The following is a 24242-nucleotide window of genomic DNA, read 5'->3' as shown; positions in this document are numbered from 1 at the left end:
CCTGAGATACATTTGAATTTCCTGCAACTATGTATTTGTAACAAGGAGAAAAGGGAATCAAGTGAATACATTGTCTCATTTACTGATGTAAAAGACTTTACAAATGGAGGGGAAAGAAACAAAACTGCATATTCAAATGGTAAAACCAGAAAGCACAGCTATTGCTTACTCCTACCCACCACAAATGTGTATTAAACAAAAAAAGACAAGTTTGTTTTTTTATATATAAATTAAAAAACTTTATAAAAATGGCTTTCATATTACATTGAATTTTTAGGACAGTATACCAACCTTAGAATGCAAAAGCAAGCAATATACAAGGTCCCATTTGCTGTCAGAAAGGAGGTTGATTGCAAGATCTCAGGTAGCAGCTTGTACAAATAATAGTCAAGTTTTCTTTTCCTGAGAATAGCTGCAATCTGATGAAGGAGGGAAGAAAAAAAACGGGGACAACCTTTAATTCAGAGTCTCTCTTGCATCGTAAAGAGAAAAAAAAAATCAAGAAAGGAAAACGAGATATGCCCACTTGAGTAGTAAATCAAATCCTATTAAATTTGCTGGTTTTATGAACAATACCACTTCCTTTGAACTTGTTCCAGATGTTACAATATTTATACCAGGAAACACACCAGCCTTAATGCAAAGTATAGGAGGAATTTTATTACCTTGTTACCATTGGCCATAATAGTCAGAAATGTTGTCTGCCAGATATCAGAACTTTAAGAAGCAATAAATTCACAGAATTTTGTCTTTCAGGCAATTCAATTATCTCCTAACAAAGGTCAGAATATCACTAAGTTACCCAAATAGAGGCCCTACACCGTGTCTGTGAGGTGACTAGGCATTACTAAAGATATTCTACTCCAATTAACCAACTGCAAGCCCCCCCAGAAAGATTTCACCATGTGCCAGAAGAACATATTCTGACATATTTCATAGAAACAGTATGTTATCTCTAAAAACTGCCTATTGTAGAAAACAGGTTAGATCTAAAAAATAAAAGCTCTTCCTGGTCACTTTGATTTCTGTTCCATGTTTTATAAAGAACCATTAGTGACTGAAACACAACAGGTCCTCAAAATCTTTCTTGCCCACCAAAATTGTGCAACTGCAAGAACAAGGAGCAAAGCTTCCCTCAGAGGCGCGTGGAACTAGGACAAGAGACAACAAACTGAAGTATGGAAAGCTTATGTTAGGTATAAGAAATAAAATTTCATTTGAGGATGGCTGAATAACTGAACAGGCTGCCAGTTGTAGACTCTCCATCACTGGAGGTCCCTGAAGCTGAAAGATACCCCTAGCAAGCTCATCCAGCCGGCCCTGCAGAAGGTTGGGACCACACAGCCTCCATGGGCACCTCCAACCTCCATGTTCCCATGCTTCCCTTAAATTATAATTCGGGTGCACTGTGAAGTAGATTTTTAAGAAGATAATGCTACTTAAAAATAATCTGCACTGGTTTCCCAGGGCCTCTCAAAATTAGCAGGAATTCTCAGGCAATCTAAGAGTTACAGAAGCTGTAGACAGAAAGCACTACTCTCTGAACTGCCAATGAACACGAAGATAGGCGACCTGTTGGCTCAGCAACACCTCTCAAAGGCGCAATTCCTCAAGTTAAAAACATGGAGTGAATTCTTCTCAAAATCTGTCCACTTGCACTGATGAGCAAGATGATTTAGGTAAAGAAATGGGATGAGGATTCTGCTAGAATGAACTGCAAGAGAGTGCCACCAGAATTAGTATCCAAAATGAAGCTTGAACTAAGAATTATGGAGCAATATGTGCATGAACAGACTTCTGAAAACAGATTTGCACAATACTTAATCAAGCATCACGACTGCTTAAACCATAATGGATTAGGCAATAATGCAATCCAGATAATCTTTCTGTTGAAGCAAAGTCTTAATGCAGTCTAAACAGCAGATTACTACTAGTTGCTCCCTCCTCTGCTATTTCTAGCCTACTGTACAAAGGTCGCCAACACTTGGAACAGAGGAACACTGTTGTTTTTTTTTAAGAACATAGCTCTTACAGCTGAAGTGTAAAGTCTTCTTTCCTCACAGCATCAGGAGTATAAAAAGAAAAGATTGTTATCTTATAAATCAATGTCAAAGTTAATGTTTATTGTAGCTCCCCCAGTAAGCTTTACACTATTTTAAGTTGCTGCTTTCCCTCCTCTTTACTATTCTACTCCCAAGTAAAAGAAAAGAACCAGAGATAACGACACACAAACTGGTCTGAGGAAGCATGGCACATAACAACTGGAAGAGCTATACATATAAAAGCTATGCAGCTTGAGAGGGAACAAATCCTGGAGGTATCACTCAGGTGAGCTGGGAGGTCACAGTGATGCAGGCCAAATCCTTAACAATCAACCCACTGCTCAAGGTGTAGCAGCAAACAGTAGAAGCAGATACCAGCAGTAAAGGAGAGGGCACAAAACGTCCCATAGCCATCTCCCTGGCATTAATTTCCACACAGAGTGCACTAACAGACGGAGCACAAGGCTGTCCAGTGACCTGAGCTATGCGAGACTCCCCATAGAGTTGGACACATGGAAATGCACATTTCATGGAAAGCGTGGCCTCAGTGCTCCAGCACCGTCCAGGGAGACCTCACTGCAGCCTTTCAGTACTTTAAGATAGCTTATAAGAAAGATAGAGACAGATTCTTTACAAGGGCACACAGCAATAGGACAAGGGACTTTAAACTAATGAGCCTTTAAATTAAAAGAGGTTCAATTTAGATTAGATATAATGAAGAAATTCTTTACTCAGAGAGTGGTGAGGCACTGGAACAGGTTGTCCAGAGAAGCTGTGGATGCCCCATCTTTTGAGGTGTTCAAGCCCTGATTGGATGAGGCACTGGGCAACTTGCTCTAGTGGCTGGCATCCCCTGCCCATGGCAGGGGCTTGGAACTAGGTGATCTCTGAGGTCCCTTCCAGCCCAAACCACTCTGTGATTCTACGTAAAGGGAGCACATGAATCCTCAGACTCCTTTATTTAGGCACCTAAGGGTCATCTGTATCAGGACCTTAGTGTTGACAGCTGTAAAAGTTCATTTGGGGAGTTATTCACTACAAGAAGGAAGGGCTGCAACTCTAAATCAATGCGCTGTCCCAGATACTCCACTACCAGGCATCCAGGAGGCCAAAAGCAGCTCTGTACCTCCCCACTGCTGTTCTCACCCCTCTCCACAGTTTCTCAGTTTCACTGTTGTCTTTTGGAGATGGAGTAACAAGAACTTTGCAAAATAAAATTTTTCAGCCCTTACAAAATACTGTAAGTTTCCAGCTTTAGTAAGATAGCACGGCATGTCTGCAATGTTGGTGGAGCAATGCTGTGTTAGATAATGCCACGAGTGTCTGCCACTGCGTGAAACCCGCACACTAAACCACTGCTCCTCCGCCTCGAGCAGCCTGTGCTGCTTCACCTCTCCTCCTAACCCCGAGGTCTTGCTGTAATGCATGGCACAGAACCAACACACCCCTCACACCACTACAAGACGATGGGAGAATCTTGCAGGAAGTCCAACCCATTGTTGGTGCTGGCTCTCCCTCTGCTTTCCTTCTGGGGCCACTGTGTTTCTCCTGCCTATGAGAAGGCACCAACAAGCCCAAAAAATCACACCTGCAGCCAGGAGGAGGAGACTCCATCAAATTCCAGTGGATTACCACCCAGGTTTCACTTTCTCCTCACTTCTCCAAAGCAATGCAGCCTTACCAAAATCAGAGGGAAGAATGATGCTGTCAGAAGAGAGATGTTCCAGCATCTCCTTTGAGTAACACCAGCTACCAGGAATACATCAGATCTGCTGCAACCTCCTACTCAGGTTTTCCATTAAGCACCGAGTTACTCTTAAAATGTCTTATTTTCAAGGCATCCAATGACCTGGCCTTAGGATATTTAAAAGAACTACTCAGCTGCCTAGGAGAAAACCTGTTATTAAGTCCACCCTTCAATGGAATTTACATTTGACCAAGATAACCCCTCTCTGTACTGAATCACTTTTCCTTTAAAAAAAATTACACATATCGGTAAGGCGGTGGAAGAGTTCCACACATGCTAACAGACATCACCGTGCTGCTTTGCATTACAGATAAAAGGCACAACATGGCTTGTACTTCTTATTTCCATGTATATGGAAATCAACCAGTTAAAAAAAAAATAAAAAGGAAACAAAAGACCTAATAAAACCAGTGCCATGATATTTATCTAATATACCAGTAAAACTCTATCACATAAACCAGTATGCTTGTTACTAACGTTTTAAGCAGATTTGCCCTCTGCAGGTAAAGAATATTCAGGTTTGAAATACCTAACACTTACGATTCATTTATTCACCAAAAAAACTCCAGTCCTAGTAATCATTAAGCATTTGTGTCATGGCAGAACATAACCACTTCTTGTCAGTTAATTTGCTAGAATTCTGAAAATTCAATAAAGAAAACCCAGATTTCAGAAACTAAAACTGACATCCTCTCACCACAACTTAAGGATTTTTTGTACACTACTAATTTTTAGGCACTAAAAAGAAATTTTAAGCAGTAGCACGATCTGCAGATGCAGTCTTTATCTGACCTATGCAAGTGTTTAGCTGAGATATAAGTACTTCTTGCTCACAACCCATCTTAGCAGCTGAGCTGGCTGCCCCTACCAGCCCCTGCAGCCCTTCCTGCAGTTTCACTCCCCTTTCTTCTCTCCAGACCAGGGGAGGCTCTATAGATAGAAGGAGCCCAGCTTTCCTAATACTTTTGTACTCTCAGCTTCCTAAGAGTTAATCAATAAATCCCAGCTTTTTCACTCTGGTATAAGAAATAATTTTCTAGATGCACAAGTGCTCAACATCTAAGAGCAAAAGGGAATTTAAAACTAATCATGCACTGTCAAAAGGCAGATGGCCTACGAATGTCCAAAGATTTCAGAACTTTGCAGTTTCCTTCTATTTGCATCCACAGGTTACAGCTCTTGATCCCCCTTCATAGCAAGACAGGCTGCAGAAAATACAGGCATGCTGCTGAAGAAGGATGAAGCAGAAAGAAGCCCTGATATTTCATGATTAAAAACACAGAACAGCAGGGATAGAAGTAGAATATAACAGAAGGAAGGTTCCAGGAAGAAAACTGAAAGTAACAGACTGAATTCTAAAGAAAAAAAAAAGATATTCAAATATTAAGAAATCAGAAGAATTCAAATACCAACACATACCGTTTTAAAGGTCTACTGTTACTCTTCCAGTGATTTGCAAACCCTAAAGACAAAAATTCAAGCCTGTCCTGCATACAAGGGTAGACATTTGTTATTTAAATGACAGCTGAGTAACTCGTATAGAACCATAAGCTGAAATTTGAAGGAAGTAAAAAACCTCATGGCAACAAAAGTAAAGAATTAGAAGCGTAAGCGTGTATAGGTTAAGATAATTATCATTATGTTGCTGCATTTTTCGCATCTCTGCATAAGTTTAACTTGACGACTGAAATCCAGAAGAGACTATTATACTACCTATTATGTGTATCACTGGATACTACAAGTATAAGGGTATGTACATGTGAATCTGGGTGAAATTCATGTTGATCACAATACTTCAGTCCTCAGACAACTGAACTGTTGCTTTTACAGCCAGACAAGCTGACTAAGACCTGCACAGCATTAAGAAATGCTTTGATGATATATGCCCTGCTTCTTCTTGCATGACACCTGTGCCCTCTGTGCCCTACACACACACTGGAAAGAAGGCAGAGGGAGCCAGACCTGCCAGCCTTACCTCCGGAGAAAATATTTCTGGCCCCAGCCAAGCCAATTACTTTGATACTGTGAATATCATCAGGTAGAGCCTCTTGAGTAAGTTAAGTCAGGCATGTGGGAAATGTTTTCTTTCAACCTGCAAGACTGATCCCAGTACTCTGCAGTGTCCCAATACCTACCTGTGGAAATACTGAAAACAGAATGCCTGTTTGTTAAAAAAAAAAAAAAAAAAAAAAAAAAACCACCTAACTCCTTTCCTCATTTCTGCACATGTGTTTCAAAACTTGAAACACAAAATACAGGTATGTTTCAATGTAGGTCTTTAGCAATGCCAGAAGACTTTTGAAGGTAATCCCATACCCACAGTACCTATAAACGAAGGGAACAGCAGGATTAATAGATCACAGCAAGACACATTACAACCTGCCCTCCAAAATCCTTTAATATACGAGCACTGTAAGGATTCCCTAAACAGCTAATTATGTTTTATGCACCTAGCCCAGACTGGCAGATTCCTCTTTCCTCATTCTGTAAACCAAACACGGTTACTCTCCAACAGCAATCACCCCAGTTTCCCTAAAGTTTAAAACAAGATCTGATTTAACTCTCACTACACCACTTTGGCCGTTGCAATTTTGAAATATGTTGCTACACAGAAAGCTTTCATATAGATGAAAAGCTTTTGTAGCATTTTTTTTTGTAAATGAATTAATTTTAGCACTATTGGAAAAAGTAGGGGATACAAGCTACTGTATCTCTATGACTGTTTTCAAGTGAAGGGAAATGAGGGTAGAAAGAAACAACTTTTTTTTTTTTGGTACCTTTATGTACAACGTGCTATGTGACAATGGATATGGAAAAAGGGGCCACCCCTCTACTAGAATACAAAAAGTCATGAACATACCCCTCTGGTATCCTCAGTTTTCACTTACATCCTTTAGCTACAGATGCTACAAGAGGCATTGCCTTGGCATAATGCACATGCTAACAGGCTGACCAATATACCAAAGTTGATGGGTTATGCAGCAGGCTAATAAAACACACAACTTGGTACCAACTCTGCTGTACTGAGCACAATATCCTTTTTTTCCTCCCTCCTCCATCAAGTCCCCATTTTCTAAGCTTGTACAAACTTCAAGAACAGTACCTCTTCAAAGTGAAATTAGCCCGCGCATACAACACTGATTGATGGAAACTGAAAAACCATCATCATTTCTCTCTCGTTCTTTAAGAACAGCAACTAAAATCAAACACATTATAACAAACATTTTAAAATAATTAAATATGAGCTACAGAAGACACCTAGCCAAATCTCCAGGACTCCAAAGCTCAATTACTTTCATAAATGGGCTATCTATGAGGTTTGGGCATGTTTAAAATGCACCTTTAGAGATGACCAATAACACTGTCCAACATCTCATCCACCTGCCTGACTTCAGGGCTAGCCAAAAGCTAAGGCACATTCCCAAGGGCACTGTCCAAATGCCTCCTGAATACTGACAGGCACGGGGCACCAACCACCTTGCTAGGAAGCCTGTCCCAGCATCTGACCACCCTCACTGCACAGGAATTTTCCCTCATGCCCACGCTGACCCTCCCCTGGTGCAGCTCAGTGCCATCCGTCCCAGGGAGCAGAGACTGGCATTTTCGTCGGCGCTTCTCAGGGAGCTGCAGGGAAAAAAAAAAAATCTAACAGTGAAGCAACCCTCAGTATTTAAACTAGTGAAGAAAATCCCTTATCACTCAAGTGACAGGCAGAACTACAGACTGTCAGGTATCTTTCCAAATTATATTCAAATATTTGTATACCTAACATTTAAATGTATGTTAATTATATGTTCTTATATGTTTTTTTTAATTTTACAAGGATATTAATCCCTTGCATTAAAAATGATTTTGAAATAACAAACTCAAAACATCCTCAGGTAGTATTTACATTTTGAAAGACACTGTTGTCCAAATCAGCAAATTGTTTCACATTCCTCTTCTTAAACCTTCAAATTTGCTGTTCTTTAATTAGCTGGTCCTCCCTGATTTCACAGATTACAAAACCTCACTTCCAGATATTTTTATTTCCTAAGTCAGCTACTGCAACACTCCGAGGAAGACTGCTCTGCTGCTCTCTCCTCTCATGTCTTCTGTCCCTTGAGAGATGTTATACGAGGATTACCATTAGGGGGTTGGGTTGTTTTCTCATGATTTGTTTTGATTATGTTTTTGTTTGTTTGTTTTTGTTTTTTAAATTTTCCATGTCATCCACCCAGCTAAAAAAAGAAACAGACAGGAACACTCATGTATTCTTCGAATGACATCTGAATTACCTTCAGTCCTAGCATCATTCTCATTCCATGGAGGCCTATCTTCACCACTTGTTTCCCTTATACTTTATAAAAAAGTAAGGGCTGATCCTTCTCCTTGAACTCGGTACAAATTTCAGTAATTTACTTCTTACCTTGAATTCCTGTACTCAGCTGTACCAGCTTTAGAGAACAGACTTACATTTGCTTTATAAGCAGCCCTTTAAGCACGTCTGCTGGCTCCCAGTGCTTGCACTGCCTTTGCTGAGAGCTGTTCAGTCGGTCAAGGCTGGGCTTTCCCTGGTTTTCACCACTACTAAGATGCAGGCTCCAGGCTGCTCCTCGCACCTTCCTGTGTAATGAATTCAGCTGGACTGAAGAATGTATCTGATTCTTTTGAAATTCTCAAACTCTGCCCCTTTTAAATATAAGCATCCCACCAAAGGACTGTTTTTCTTTATTTTCTCCTTATGAGAGGACGTTACTGGTCTGTCCTGAAAGCCACCCCAACAGACCAGAACAGTCACAGCCAGGAATGAAGGTGTTGCAACCAGGTTCTTTCTTTAGTAACACTTAAGGCAACTTTAGTCCTCATTAAACTGGCTTGCAGAAGCAGCTAAACGCAGGAACACGCTGACCTGTAGGTCATTCATAGCCCAGCCTGGAGGTATGGGACACTGTGCAACCCTAAGATGACCAGATACCCCAGCACAATGCAACCACAGTGACTCCATGAACCTCCCTGACAGAAACATGTCACGGTTCCTGATGCCCCCCCCCCAGAGACACAAGCCGGCATATAGACACACAATCACAGGTAGTGATAACATCCTTCTCGGCCTCCCCACCTTACTTCACAGAATTGTAGGGGTTGGAAGGGACCTCAAGAGATCATTGGGTCCCTGCCAAAGCAGGTTCCCTACAGCAGATTGCCCAGGTAGGTGTCCAGATGGGCCTTGAGTATCTCCAGAGAAGGAGTGTGCCTTCCAAGCGTGCAGTGGTTCACAGCACAAATAGTAACAACAAACTAATTGCATTTTAACATATCCAGGAATTCTGTGCTATTTTAGAACACCATCTGGCCAGCAGCCCTCTCACGCCTCAGGAAGATGCCACACGGTTACTATGTCTATAGAGCCAGGTAAGACGGGGCTGTTCGGTGCATGCTAACTCCCAGACTGGGCTGAAAACAAAACCAAGCAGCTCTCCCTCTGAGATACCACAGAGAAAGCGAGGCTGAAACACCAAAGGCACCATCCAGCCTTGGAGTTGCTCTCTGGCCTTACCCCACAGGGACACAGACATAGCCAGAAAAACGATGTGACACCACTCCCACTTGATTCGGTCTCACCTTGATCTTTGGCTTGTGATGCTGTCTTCCATCCAGCAGTTCTGAAAATCATTCATCAGCTAAACAGGTTCATTCTTGTCATGGCCTAATGTTGACCGGCGACTAATCAGTGAAGAGACCTGCCAGCGTCCACGTGCAAGACTACCTGGACCATGCTCTTACCAGTACAAAGAGCCCTCCTGTGTTTACACAGAAAGAAAAACCATTTATTCTTGTATGCTTGCTGATAACACACGTATCTAACACTATTGTATAAAACACTGCCCTAGGGAGTTTACAGAATAAATAAGCTAGATAAAATAAATAAGCCTAAGAAAAAGAATAGTGATACACAGGGGTCAAACAGAGACAAAAGAAGGTATCGGCACTGGAATGGTAAGTAGGAGAACAAATTTGAAAGGGTAAGATAAAAAAATCAATTGGCATTTAAGAAACTGAGGTAAGAGTGTTGTATTCATCTCTGGGGCCCCCAGAACAAGGAGGACATGGACGCATTAGAACAAGTCCTGAGGAGGGCCATGAGGATGGTCAGAGGGCTGGAACACCTCTCCTGTGAAGACAGGCTGAGGGAGTTGGGGTTGTTCAGCCTGGAGAAGAGAAGGCCCCAGGGAAACCTCACAGAGAAGGCTCCGGGGAGACCTTACAGCAGCCTGCCAATACCTAAAGGGGGCTACAGGAAAGCTGGGGAGGGACTCTTTGTCAGGGGGTGTAGGGATAGGACAAGGGGGGATGGCTTTAAACTAAAAAAGGGTAGGTTTAAGATTAAAGAGGAAATTCTTGATTCAGAGGGCAATGAGGCCCTGGCACAGGCTGCCAAGAGAAGCTGTGGATGCCCCATCCCTGGAGGTGTTCAAGGCCAGGCTGGATGGGGCTTTGGGCAACCTGGTCTAGTGGGAGGTGTCCCTGCCCATGGCAGGGGGCTGGAGCTGGATGGGCTTTAAGGTCCCTTCCAGCCCAAACCATTCTGTGATTTTACAAAGGCTATTACAAGTACAGCAGGAAACAACCATGATGTAAGCATGAAAAATACCAAAGATTAGACCAAAATCAATGTGAAATGAGTATGAAAAGCAAGACCAAAATAATGATGAAAAAAATGTATAAGAAGAAATTTGTATGGGCAGCCTGCTCTAAGGAACCTGCTTTGGCAGGGGCATTGGACCCGATGATCTTTCAAGGTCCCTTCCAACCCCTTCAATTCTGTGATTCTGTGAAATGACTTGAAAGTAATCAATAAAATACAGCAAGCCCCAAGGACTATTAAAAATACACTGGAACAGCAGACTCAGGATACACCTGTTCTGCTAAATAACAGCTGAGCAAGCCCCCAGCCCAGAGGACAAGCCAAATGGACCCACTGGCATCCGTCCTGATCTGGGTCTAGTGCTCCTCACTCCTGTGCCAGCGGAGCTGTCTTGGAGAGACGTATTTGGAGCCAGAGCTGCACTGACAGTGAGGTTGGACCACCGTGGGGCCAGGGCTGGAGCTGTTTCCCAGCTCTTTGTTATTCCCAGGGATAGGGGACAGAAGAAGGCAGAGGAAGCTGGTGCTGAGCAGGACAGCAGGGTGATCAGGTCAGAAAAGGCGGGGAAGGATCCTGCCTTAAATTAAGCAGGGACAGATAATCAGAGCAGGAAAATGAAGAGGTGAAGGACACACATGACTTGGCAAGAAGTCAGAAGAACAAGCTTTACAGCAAAGCAGCGATCAGACAATTTTTACTGTAGTAGAGGAAGCATCACCATCATATCTGATTACCTCAGATACACAACAAAGCCTTCCTATCACTGACCAAGCATTTACATCCACTAGAAAACACACACCACCATCAAACAAGTGCCAAAAACCTTCAAACCCTCAGGAAACAGAGGACTTTGCCCTAACGCGTGTCATGAATGGCAGATTTCCCATGCGAGGTCAATGGAAATCAAGGGCAACAGAAGCCAAGGCTTCAGACCTGGCATTTCAGCCACTCATTTCAAGGCCCTTCATCCCCCAGCCTTATACAACCTAACCGTAAAGTCATATTCTACTCCTAAACTCAGATTTACTATGAAAAGCCCAAATTCTTCAACTCTGAAAACATAAAATTGCACTTCCAATTTTTTTTATTTTTTTTTTTAAGCACTGTCTATAGAAAAGTCTAATCTGGACACACAGAAAGAATAAAGTACACCAACTTTTGATGACAGCTTTTTTCAGCAACACTTTCTTAAAGAGATTAAGGTAGGCAGTTTTAAATAAGTGTAATTATATTTATGGGTAGTTGTTTGTCTTTTTTTTTTTGAGATAGAAGTTTTTAATTTTACCTTTTTCCCTTGTAGTGTTTTCACCTGGGAGCTTCAATAAATGCTCTAAATACTGAAGACAAAGCTTCAGAACCTTTCTAGCGAGTACCATATCAATATGCAGCACCCATGGCATCTTACTCCCTTTCAGTCCTTAAAATCTATGTTCTCTTCTACTGTATAGCACAGTTCCAAGCTAAGGACTGAAGAGAAGCACCACACACTTGTCCTTGACCTGCTGGTCACAAAAGACTTACAGATATGAGTTTGCATTGTATAGGCTGAGGAAGACTCAGAACTCTGCTCTCGCAGGATGTCCAGTTACTCAGCCAACATACAAAAGGCACCCTCCTTCTTTGTGTGTGAGAAGGCACGAGCAGCTAAGACAAGATCATGACTGTAAGTGGCTGCAGTAATCAATTTGGTGGATTTCATAACTGTAAATACACATAACAGCAGGCCTCGCAGAAGGCCCACGTACAGGGATGCTTGATTTGGGAAACGCAAGCAGCCTCAGTTATGAAAGAAGCATTCCTGCCAGCCTCTCCACATCAGGAAACATGGCCAAAACGTCAGCGAGGCCGCATACCCATCACAATCTCCAAATTCTTCAGCTACCACCTTCTTACCCTCTCATTCCATCTGCAGCTTTACTCAAGTGGTCTATAACCCTAAAAGCTCTCAGGTTATTTTCATGACGCTTCTGAAGTTTAGTGACTCAAAAAAATAACAACTTGGAGGAGAAGTGCATAATAAGATGTCAGAGTATTACCTATAAACTCAGGACTTGCTGGATTTTCTTGCACTGACACAACATGCAAAAAGCATAAACAAGGAGTGAAATCCTATTCCAAAGGAATCCACAGCTCAAAACGTCAATCCACCAAGGTGTTCAAAAGTGACCCTTATATCCAGACACTGCTCCACTCGAGCCAAAATCCAGGGATCTGAGGAGCAGTGGGACACCACTGTCACTTTTCAGGAAGCCATTTCAGGTTGCTCAAGCATGCAGGTATCTCTGGATCTAAAAGATTTTAGAAGTTACCCAGGGTGCTCCAAACCGAGCAGAGCCACCAGCCAGACGTACAACTCCACCCCAAGAAAACTCACATTACCCAGTGTATAAACACTAGGAAGATCCTTTTCCCCAAAGGATGGCATTTAACGAAGCATTGATATAGCTAATAGATAAGCTTCACGTATTAAGGAAAAGTGGAGACACGGATGTTCCCGCAGGTGTGTTACTGATGGACAGATAGGGTAGAGGTACAGCGGTGTTTATACACACAGCCTACACACCCTGAACACAACATAAACACACGCTGTCTTCTGATCTCTTTGGAGAGCGGCCAGATCCATGGCACTACAAGAAGGAGTACTCGTTAAGATGCTCCGAAAATGAAAGGGACAGAATTAAGACAACTACATGGTCCCCAAAAACATCACCACAATTACAAGAACTTCATTCACAGAAATACTTCGTCATGACAAGACGTTACAAGAGCCACGAAGGGAGATGCGCTGCATGGGAAGCTACTTTAGCATAACTTTTCTCACACAGAAACATCCCTGAAACAGAAAAGAGTGCTAAGTGTTGAAAATTGGAAGTATAAACTGTCAATTCAAAAGAAAATTGCATTATAGTTTTCTAGCCTGGAACGTAAAGAAGTGTAACACGCAACAGAAGCCCTGGTATGTTTTCCCTCCAGAATTCTCTCTAAAAACAAAATCCTCATCCAAATCAATCCCTATTTCTTTTAATTATAATGCAATTAACAACACAGCATAGAAGATACTGTCATTAATTACATATTGCTTGAACACATTATGAAACCCTCAATGTAACACTGAAAGCATTTATTAACATTGAATTATGCCGTACAAGCATTCCAAAAATTACTCTACAACTTCTCTACTGCTAAGTACGAGATGGAAATATATCACGTGGAGCATTTCTCAGCACTTTCTCCCACCTCAGTTGCCACCTCTGCCCCTTATATCAACCCTTCCAGGGAGGGAAATTTATTTTATTGTCTTTCCCTCCAACACCCACCACATTACCGAAGCTTCTCAAGCAGACCTAAGCATCTGGAAAAAATAACGAAGGGTCGCTCACTGCATCTACAAATTGCTATCTGATGGCTACATATACTTTTGGGGAATGACATTTCAATTTAGATATAAAACCTACATTTGCTAAACCAATCAACCAGTACTGGAGCAAAATAAAGACAGGGAAATGATTATCTGAAATCTTATTTTTCCAACTAAAAATATACATAAGTACTGTTATTTAAAAAAAAAAAAAAAAAAAAAAAACCACTAACACGCAGCACTATTTAAAAGCAAAGACTCTTTCTAGCTACTTACTGACAGCCACCATGTTACACACCAAGCACTCGCACCACTCCATCACGGCTCCACCAGTGTCCCACTTGGTGAAGATCAGCAAAACACCAGAGACACAAGGTGCAGATGTTACGAGTTTAGGCTCCGGATTATAACTGTCCCTAACCACCCACACGTCTCTCCAAGAACGACCTCTGGCAACTTCTCCTCTACTCAACCTACTTCATTTCCACACCAGCTCTTTCATCTACCTTTCTTTGTTATTAGCATGTGGCAACAGGAGGAACAAACAAGCAGAAGATATTTTACAGGCTCAACAGAAAACAAAAAGTGCAATTTTTGATGTTGCGCTGTCAGATAGGGACTAAGTAGAGCTAGCAACATTCTGAACATCACAGATATGACTACAGAAATAAAACAACTTAAATCCATCCCACTACGTGACTAAGAATATAGGACTGACTGTTTGTGCTGTGCAACTGTTTCACTTACAAATACAAGGATTTCAAACACAGCTTTAAGTCTGCCAAAGTGATGGCTCCTAACTTAGAAGAGCTCTTTCCCTGCCAAGCTACTTAGTGTGCAAGGCCTTCCCTTCACCCTCTGCAGTCCCTACTGCACCCTTTCACTCTTCACCTTCTGCTGGCTCTGGTGCTCAGTAAGCCTTCATAAAGAGTCAATTCAATTCATTAATGTAGCTGAAAATTCAGCTAAAAGCAGGGCAGTAAACTTTTTTCTGGGTTAGTGAACAAACCTGCTCAGGGAGGACCATGATCAAGTCCAAGACCACACAAAGCAAGGAATACAGTTACGTGTCTGGGAGCACTGGAAGATGAGGGCTTCCTCCCTCTGTAGGTAACCAAGACTTCAGAGCAGCTCAGATTTAGATTACTCTGGTAGGTTAAACGTCATTAATAAAAACTTCAAAAAAATTAAACGCTGTCAATAAGGCAGTGTAAACTCTGATGCAGTCGTTTTGCACCTTGCATGACACAGGTTTTAAAGGTTCCCATCCTACCTCAGATTTGTGACAAGGCATTTGTGGGTCCACAAATCAAATAGGAAAAAAAAAATGGGGGATTTAGGGTTTGTTTTGCTTTTTAAAGAAAAAGGGGGAGTTTTCCTCCAAGCCCACAACTGCAGGAGCTGTGACATAGCTATGAGCAGGGCTTACTTACTAGGCTGAACAACTTTGATTTAACCACGGAGCTGTTTAAGCTGCTTTCTCCTTAGCCACACCTGACAGATCACCACTACAACCCTCGTGCCTCACATCAGGCCCGCTCTCTGCAGGTACAAGTGTTCATGTTCCTACATGGCAAACTGGATCAGAAAACAGATCAGAGGGAAAAATTACTGGGTCACGGCAGGGAGGTGGAGAAGAGGGAATGTCCTTCTCTGCACTCATGTCCTGAGCCAGCCCACTGTGCCCTCACACGAACAGCTGCCACTTCTGTTTGTGCCAGCTGGGTGTGCAAACCTTCTCTGCCAGACCTGGCAACTGCTACCAATCAGTCACTTCTCTTAGCGTGGCATTCGATATTGTCACAATTTTCAATCAAAGTATGTTTAAACTTATTACGCCAGGACTGCTGCAATCCCACTCTTTCCCTTCTATTTCACGTCTTGATCATTTTATTGCACCAGCACTGGTACAGAGCAGAAAGCACAGACTCAGTGACCTGCTTTTCTGTATTTTAGACTTCGTTTGCAGCCAGCTCACTGCTCAGCCCTCCGAGCACCGTTACAGGACAAACACAAAGGTGGGGACAGCAGGAAGTGCTTACCTGCAGCAATCCCAGCTGAGATCAGCTTTCAGGATACGTTTACACAGATGGGTGCAAACAGATCCCAGTCTCCTACCTACGCCCTAACTTGCTGGAAGCAAGCCAGCCACAACCGAGGTGATATAACCGAATCTAACTGTGTGCGCAGCCTAAAACACCTCACCTGTACGATCCTCCCTAACTCCTCCAGCCTTAGCATGTATTTTTAGCCTTGCTCTTCATTACGCAGCGGAACCTTGCTCGATCCTAAGGCACTGATTACCCAGACTCTATTTCCAAGGTGTCACTGACGGAACAACACATGTGCTTTGCTCTTGGCCTCCTAAGCACAAAGAAGCAACCAGCACCCTCCTACCCCACCAGGTTCACCCCCAAAGCATTTGCTGCCACCAGCCCTGAACCCCCCCCCTTTACACCCTGGAAGCAAGCTGCACCCCCAGACACCCCAAAACAGCCTTTTTATACCCCCATTTACACCCTGCAGCTCCAGACCCCCAAAACAGCCTTTTTACACCCCACTTTACACCCTGCTCTGCCAGACCCCCAGAACAGCCTTTTCATACCCCTCTTTACACCCTGTGCTCCCAGATGCCCCAAAACAGCTTTTTTTTTTTTTTTTTTACCCTTTTTACCCCACCTGCGACTGCCCTTACACCTGCCCTACCTTACCCCCCCCAGCATCCCCCAGGCGCTCTCCCTGCTCCTCCTCACACACCCCACACCCCCAAAACACACTCCCCCCACCCCTTTAACCCCCGTACCCTCCCCAAACACCCCCTTACCCCTTCCTTTTCCCCCCCTTCTCTTCCCTTACCCCCTCCCCTTACCCCCCTTCTCTTTTATTACCCCACCCCCGTAAACCTCTTCCATTACCCCTCCCCCTTACCCCCCCTTCCCTTTAACCCTTGCACTCCCCCCTTTACCCCCCACCCCCTTACCCCTTCCCTTTACCATTTCCCCCTCCCTCACCCCCCTCAGACCACCCAGACCCCAACCCCAACACCCCCCTACACCCCTTCTCCCCCACCCCATACCCCCGGGGAGGGAAGGGGGGCTACCACCCACCAGGTAGAGGGTGCCGTAGATGCGGAGGGACTCGGCCAGCGCCCCCTGCGTGACGTGCAGGACGGCGAGGGAGCAGCGGGGCTGCCAGGTGTGCCCGATCTCGTAGCACCCGTGGGGGATGGATTTGCTCAGCGCCGCCATCTTGGGGACGCTGGGGGGGGGGGAGCGCGTCACGGCCGCTGCCCGCCGCCGCCGCCGGGGTTACTCGCGGGCAGCCGCGGCTCTCGCTCCCCCCCCCTTCGATTCTCTAAGCCCCGCCCTCCCGCCGGGCTCGCGTGAGGCCCGCAGCCAATCGGCGGCCGCTGGGGGAGGGGGGGGCGGGGCGCGGGAGGGATGCACGTGGGGGGGTGGGGGGGAGAAGGGGGGGGGCAGATGGAGGGGGGTGGATGTATGGGGGGGGGGGGTAAATGTATGGGGTGTGGGGGGGTGGAAAGCCTGGGGGGTGCAGATAGGGGAAGGGGGGGGTGTTGCAAGCCCTGGGGGGGCTGTAAATCTATGGGGGGGGAGTTGTAAAACCTTGGGGGGCTGCAAATGGGAAGGGGGGGGGGGAGTAAATCTATGGGGGGGATCTATGGGGCGGGTGTAAAGCCTGGGGGCTGCAAATTGAGGGAGGGGGGTGTTGCAAACCCTGGGGGGCTGTAAGGCTTGGGGGTTGCAAACTGAGGGGGTATAAAGGCGGGGGGGGGGGGCTGCAAATGGAGGGGGGAGTTGCAAATCTGGGGGTGGGGGAGGTAAATCTTAGGGGGGTGGGTTGCAAAGCCTGGGGGCTGCAAACAGGGAGAAGGGGGGGGGTGATGCAAGCCCTGAGGGGGCTGTAAGCCCTGAGGGCTGCAAATCTATGGGGGGGGGGGGGGTGTAAATCTATAGGGAGGGAGGGTAAAGCCTGGGGGTTGCAAACTGGGAGGGGGGGGCTGCAAAGCCTTGTGGGGGGGGGGGCTGCAAATGGGGGGGGTGTTGCAAACCCTGTGGAGGCTGAAAGCAGGGGGAAAGGGGGATGTTGCACACCCTTGGGGTGGGGGGGTTGAAAACTCGGGTAGGGGTCTGCAGCTGGGGGGAGGGAGGCTGTTGCAATCTTCTGCGGGGGCTGCAAACCCTTGGGAGGGGTTGCGAACAAGGGGAGGAGGGGGGTGTTGCAAAGCCTTTTGGGGGGGGTTGCAAACTTTGGGGGGGAGGCCGAAAACGGGGGGAGAGGTGGGTGTTGCAAACCTCTGGGGGCTGGTTTGCAAACGCTGGGGTTTGCAAATTGAGCAGGGGGAGTTGCAAACCGGAGGGGTGCAAATCAGGGGAGTCACTTCCCGGAGTATTCTTCCTCAAGTGCATCAGTGCCCAGGACAGCCAGGTTCTCCTCTGTTTGCAGGGGGGCAATGCAGTTTTCCAGCACCCCCCCGGGGGGAGCAGCTGCCCCTGTGGCCCGGGCAGTTGCAAAACCGGTGCAAGAGTCCAGCGTGAAATCATGGTTTATTTGGGGCTGGGATTTTAGGGTATGTCCCTATGAAGGGACAGCTTGTGAACACCCTGCAGGAAGCACGCCGGGTGCAGACGGTGTGGGTGCAGTCAGGGCAGGTTACTTCAAGGCCCTTGGTGGATGAAGGATCCCAAGGACCCTCTGCACTCAGGTATGGGCTGGGAACAGCTCCATGGCAAGGAAATTCCTTTTGTGGGCAGAAAAGGCAACGATTGCCTAAGCTACGGGTGCTGGCTCTCTTGCTTGCATGTTTTGGCCCCAGTACCACTCTGGGCTCGAGGCTCGCTTGCTGCCTTGTGTTTGTGGGCAGGGAATTGAGGCACGCACCGGAGCAATAATGGCCCAAGCCGACGATTTCACGGCTGACACACGGTTCTGCAGCCGGTCCTGGCGCTGGAGGACTTGGTTGGGGAAAACACCTCCTGATGGAGGAGGACCCAGCCCCGTCCTCATGCCCTCGTGGGACCGAGTCGCTGCCAGCCCGGAGCAGGAGGCTTTCGGATCTCTGCCAGCTGAGGACAGCTCTGGCTCTGTGCTAATGCAGAAGAAGGCACAGAACTGACCTTGTTCCAGGCCCTTTTCCATGGGGTTGCAATGCTGGGAAGGAGCCCTGGGGTAGAAGTAGCATGGGAATTGTCTGACAGCCCGTGCCAGGTCACTCTGTCCTGGGAGAAAGCTTACCCTCGGTTGGAACTGGGACCACGTAGTCTTGGAAAAGGAGAGTCACTGGGGTTAAAAAAGCACCAGGGACCTTTAGTTTTACCTCCCTAAGTACCCGGGGTTTTCAGGAGCTGTCCTGGCTGCATACCGGGAATAGCAGGCTGGCTGTAGCGCTACGAGAACGAACGCCAGGGATCTGTCCCTTGGCACGAGGCTGAGTGATGTGTCCCGGGCTGTCCAGGACTTGCCCTGTAATGTCCGGGTGTCCTGGAGAGCACTTCTCCGAGTCTCAAAAAGAGCAGCAGAGGGTGAGCTGATCGCCAGCAGCGTGAATGATGGGGAGGCGAGTGCTCAGCTTACTCCCTGCTCCTCCTTAATGCAGCAGTGTCGGATGTACCAGCGTGTCTAGGTAAAGAAGCTGTCCTAGGACAGCTACAACCACCCAATTTCTGTCCCTTGTGTCACACACGGGAGCAAGGTGGCGGAATCCCACCACGTTGGACTCTTTTTTCCTCCAGGTGATCACATACCCTGTCTGCAGCCAGGCTGGCAGAAAGCTGTCCTCAGGCACCATTCACTCCTCCCGGACTTCAGCAAGAGCCCTCAGCCGTGGGACAGCACTGCAGTCCTCCAGTTTACCTGTACTGATGCTAACTGGTTAGCTAACTGGTACCTGGTTAGCAGCAAAACAGGTGGCATCAGCACTGGGGGGCTTGGGTGGCCACTGCTATGTGAAGACCAGCAGTGCCTGCCTGTCCAGCCGTCAGTGGGTCTTGTGGTCTGAGAATATTCTTCACTATTATCTTCAGTGTCTGCCTAATCTGACATCTGCAAGTGAAATTACACAGCTCAGCCCATGGCAGGAGCTGGACGTGTGAAGAATTTCGCCTTTCTTCATGGTGGGAAGGCAAAGGTGTTACGAGGTAGGCTGGGTGGGGATCCAAGGCAGTGCATTGAACTGATTGGAAACAAATCAGAAAAAGAGAGGGGAGGGAGGAAGGAAGGAAAGAAGGAAGGAAAGAAGCAAGGAAGAAAGCAAGGAAAAAATAAGGTAAACAAGGAGTTCCACATTGCAATATTGCAGGCGGGGTTGTGTTTCAAGTGCATTGGGATCTGGGAATCCTTCCTTCTAAACATTTCTAAGTATCAGAGCAATCTGGAAGCGTTTTAACTTGGAAGCAATGCAGTGCTTTGCCCTCTCTGCTCTCAAACTGCTTTCCAGCTTGTGGGCTTTTTTTTGCCATGTATTTGTTTTCTCCCTCGGGACAGGTGATCCAGCTTTTCCCTGCTGCTTGTGTCATTCTCAGTACCTGACCCCACTTCTGCAAGTAGCTCTTCTTACCCACTAAGAGCTGCTCTTTCTGGCAGAATTAGTTTTTTTGTTTGTTTGTTTGTTTGTTATTTTTTTATTATTTTTTTATTATTTTTTTTTTCAATCACTTCTCCTTTTCCCTCCCAGTCTTCCACTGTCATTGTTTTTCTCCTTCGGCTCTTTTGCCATCTGTGTGATTGTCTCATGCCTCCATTATAAAGTTCTATGAAATCCTTACTGAAAATTATCATGCGGCTACAAAAGCTGGGGATTAGATTCATCCTTCAGCTCAGGTCAGTGGAGGTAATGTGTAGATACATTCATCTGCTTCTTTCAGGAAACTGCACAGGAGCTGGGAGATGTGGCTGTGCCGTGTGCTCTCTGGGGCGCTGTCAGAGTATTGCCAGGATATTTGCAAAAAGGAGCAAATTTGTAGAGAGAGCTGAAGGCGTGGAGTCTCACACCATCAGTCATGTCTAGGGACAGTCAGCTTCACCCATCTCCATTTCTTCTCAAGATCTGGGACAAGTGATAGGTATGCTCTATAATTAGCTTCGTAGATAAACCCCAAGCTTACAACACAAATAATTTCCCTAATGCTTGAGATGCCTGTCTAGGACAGGCATTGAGCTGGTTTTACTTTCCCCAAAGGACAGGCCTGAAGGACCCTGCAAGAAGCACTTTTCACCCTTGTCTCCAAAACTGTAAACTTAAACCATTTTGCATTATTTGAAGAGGGATTCTCTTTTGGCTTACAGTCATAAATGCTACTTGCTCATTTTTTTTTTTAGCAGGGAATAATCTCAAAATACCCTTGTGTTTGCTGATACTTCAAGGTAAAAGTATCAACTGGAAGTCTTCCCATTTTCCAGATGTAACGATTTCCAAAATAAATATGGGATGGGTTGTGGGATAATACCATGTGAACATTTTAATAGAGACAATAATGTCCTCCAGTTGATATAAATCTGGACTGATTCCAGACATAAATGTTGTAGTCTTTCTTACAGGGGTACCAAGCATTACATCAAGAAAACAAAACCATAACGTTCAACACGCTGATCCTGCAGGCTGACCCAAGAGATGACATCCTGGGCTATATTCACGCTACTGGCTTCGGCAGAATTGTGCTTTGACTGTACATGTATTTCTCCGTCTGTTCCTGGAGACAGTGATTTATTCTTTCTAAATCAGGTGACAGAATTGGCTAAATTGAGTCGTTAAATTGTGCCACTGGGATTGCTGAGAGGCAGTGCATGTGGAGGCTGTTCCAGGAGCATCCTGGAACGGGAGCTGGGACCCAAAGAAGCATCTGCTTCTCTCTTTCTTTGCTGCTTTCCAAGAAAGTGCTTTCTGTAGGTCTGGAAGGAATGCAAGATCACATCTCGCATCCTCCGAGTGCCTCAGCCTGCTTGAAATTCCCTCATCTGGATAATAAAGGTTGGATCTCTGCCTTCATTTGGCCAAAACCTCTACAAGCCATTTTTACCCCACCTGGTTGGAAAAAAAAAAAAAAAAAAAAAAGTCTTTTATGGTGGAAAAATCACGTGCTATCGAAACGTATGTCTGCCCATGCTCTCTGCAATCCCAGTGCTGTCTCTGCAACTCTTCTCCTTTCTCCATCATCCTCCCTTCTTGATGTTTATCAAATTCAGCAGTCAGGAAAGACCTGTCCTGCATAGCTTCCATGTCCTCCATTTCTGCGTGCCAGGTGGGGGCAGCATCCTTCAAACATGCAGATGGTGCTCGCCTTTCTATAAACGTGAGTGGGAAGGAAGAGACCAGGCTGGGCTCACACACTCAGAGGCAGCATTAGTTGGGTCTCCACTCCTGAAGTCCAAGCAGTGAACTAGAGCTCTGGACCTCTATTGCCTGAGCTTCCTGATTGCTAATTTACTGCCCAGCTCTTTTGGGGGCCTCTTGAATGTGTTCTGAGACAAATATGCTATGGAGAGGTCTGGACCTAAGTAGGGCAGCTACAAACCAGTCATCACCATTTGCCCTCGGGAGTAGCAGCCAGTCGCTGGCCGTGCTCTTCAGCCCTGTAGATGCAAAGCATCTTTCCCAAAGTGGGAGAGAAAAAGGAGGCAGGAATGAATGATGAAATCCTGAAGTAAAACATTTTGTTTGCTCTGCCTCTGCACCCATTCCCATCTTATTTGAGGTTATTACTGCAACATTATTTATGCTTCAAACACAGGAATTTTTTCAAAGTCATGAACAGCTCCATGAACTTAAGAAAAGACTCAGAAGGAGTCATTTTTTCTCTGTTTGAAGTCCTAGCAGACTTAAAGTTTCTGTAATAAAACTGTCAGTCCATAAAGTTGGGCTGCTAAGACCACAGATGAAATGTAGTTATTCTAAAGCAACTGAGCAGCCAACAGCTCCTTTGAAAAGTAGTGATAGTTTCTAGGAACCCAGCACTTTTGAAAAGTCTTTCAATTTAATCCTGAGTTTTCCAGAGGAATAATGAACAGTAAATTTCAGTGACTTAATTTTCAACTGCTCATGTTGAAATAGCCTTAGGACTCTGATCGCTCCTGCTGCCAGCTCTCAGACATCTCAGCAGTAAAAATCAACTGCCTAAGCAGCAGCTGTTGAATCACCGCATGTTGCAGGTTTGTATTTCCAAGAAAACTGGCTGCGATTTTAGGTTATCCTGCAAGGCTGGGTTGATAAACTGCATTGACCTTTAGCAGGACTCTGCACATCCAAAATGGTGAGCCAGGTGAGTGGCTTGGAGGAGACTCTTTGAGGCAAGCTGCCCCCTTTGCCTTTATTTTCAGTCACCCTTTGCTGTGAGGCTTCTTGAAAGTTCTTCAAACTGCAAATGAAGGAAGCAGTGCTCCCATGATTACTATTAGCTTTTCGAATACTGGATTTAGACCAGTAGATGTGGCTTTAGACATCCGTGTTTGGACCTCTTGTCAAAACCAAAAACAGTACGAAAATTATCAAAATCGGTCGTGGATTTGTTGGGACTGCAAAGCTGCTGATCACACCGGCAGACTCTGCTTTTGGTTTCTCTCTGCTGGACTGAGCTTTGAACGCACATGAAAAAGAATGGAGAAGTTGAAATAAGCCAGTTAAAATTCTCAAAAGAACCGTCTTTAAACACAGAAGCATTCAGAGAATAAAACCTCCTTTTCAGCACTCCTGGCTCTTTCCTAGGGGCCGTTTCTTACATTTCTGCTAAATCAGTTGAGAAAGTCACTAAAGCATAGCAACATCGCTGTGTTCCTATGAAAAAAGCACCAAAGATCCTTGAGAAAACTCTGAACAGCGCAGAAAGCAAGAACAAATGTTTTATATATGTGGTATTGTTAAAACTCCCAAGTGGCATAAATATAATAAACAATAGTGAAGAATGGGATATTTCTGCTTGTTTCCACACACTCAGGATGACCTAACCTACCTCAGGCATGGTTCCACTTTGTGACTTGTGAGTTATTTGATCGTTCCAAACTTGTGAAAATAAACACTATTATTCTACTGTTCTGCCTTGTGCGTTCTTTTGTTCTCTGTAAATAGACTGAGAACTATCAAATGCAAGTAAATTATAATGAAATACAAATCAAAATGCAAAGTGCAGATAAAACAAAAGTGACACATGGAAAAATGCAATAAGCACAAAAATAATGAAAAGGTAGACTCGTCACCAAGCACAGCTCTATGCTCCAGATGACTTTGTCAGCGTTTTATGGTTGAGTTTTGATCTCATTTGCAGAGGTCTCCTGCTGAGACTTCCCTCCTTGTAACTCTGGCATAGCCAAGATAAAAATCTAGCATTTGAAAATTAGGATTTTCAGAGAAACCCGTGAGAGTTGCTCAAATCCCATTGGGTTTCAGTGCAGGCTGGACACCTAACTTGGTGCCTCTTTTAAAAAATCCCCTTGTTAAAGGCTATTTTAAACAGGTTATTT

The 24242-nt window shown here is 45.1% G+C and overlaps 1 protein-coding gene and 1 long non-coding RNA gene across 2 annotated transcripts in view; one reads left to right on the top strand and one right to left on the bottom strand.

Moving 5' to 3' along the window:
• TMEM135 (transmembrane protein 135) overlaps nt 1-17103 on the bottom strand; it is a 176383-nt gene extending 159280 nt beyond the window's left edge. The window contains exons 1-2 of the mRNA XM_084531480.1: nt 16883-17103; nt 292-419 (exon numbers count right to left, since the gene is read on the bottom strand). Coding sequence (XP_084387606.1) covers nt 292-419; nt 16883-17023 — 269 coding nt within the window. The 5' untranslated portion in view covers nt 17024-17103. The remainder of the gene's footprint in view (nt 1-291; nt 420-16882) is intronic.
• Nucleotides 17104-18133: 1030 nt separating this feature from the next.
• On the top strand, nt 18134-23816 carry LOC311430274. Its single transcript, XR_014688655.1, has 4 exons — nt 18134-19416; nt 19526-19930; nt 20657-20854; nt 21318-23816. It is a non-coding gene; the product is annotated as an uncharacterized lncRNA (long non-coding RNA).
• Nucleotides 23817-24242: the final 426 nt, after the last annotated feature.

The sequence above is a fragment of the Aythya ferina genome (assembly GCF_964211825.1).
Source record: "Aythya ferina genome assembly, chromosome: 1".
Classification (NCBI taxonomy): Eukaryota; Metazoa; Chordata; class Aves; order Anseriformes; family Anatidae; genus Aythya; species Aythya ferina.
This window is presented reverse-complemented; position numbering and strand designations above follow the sequence as displayed.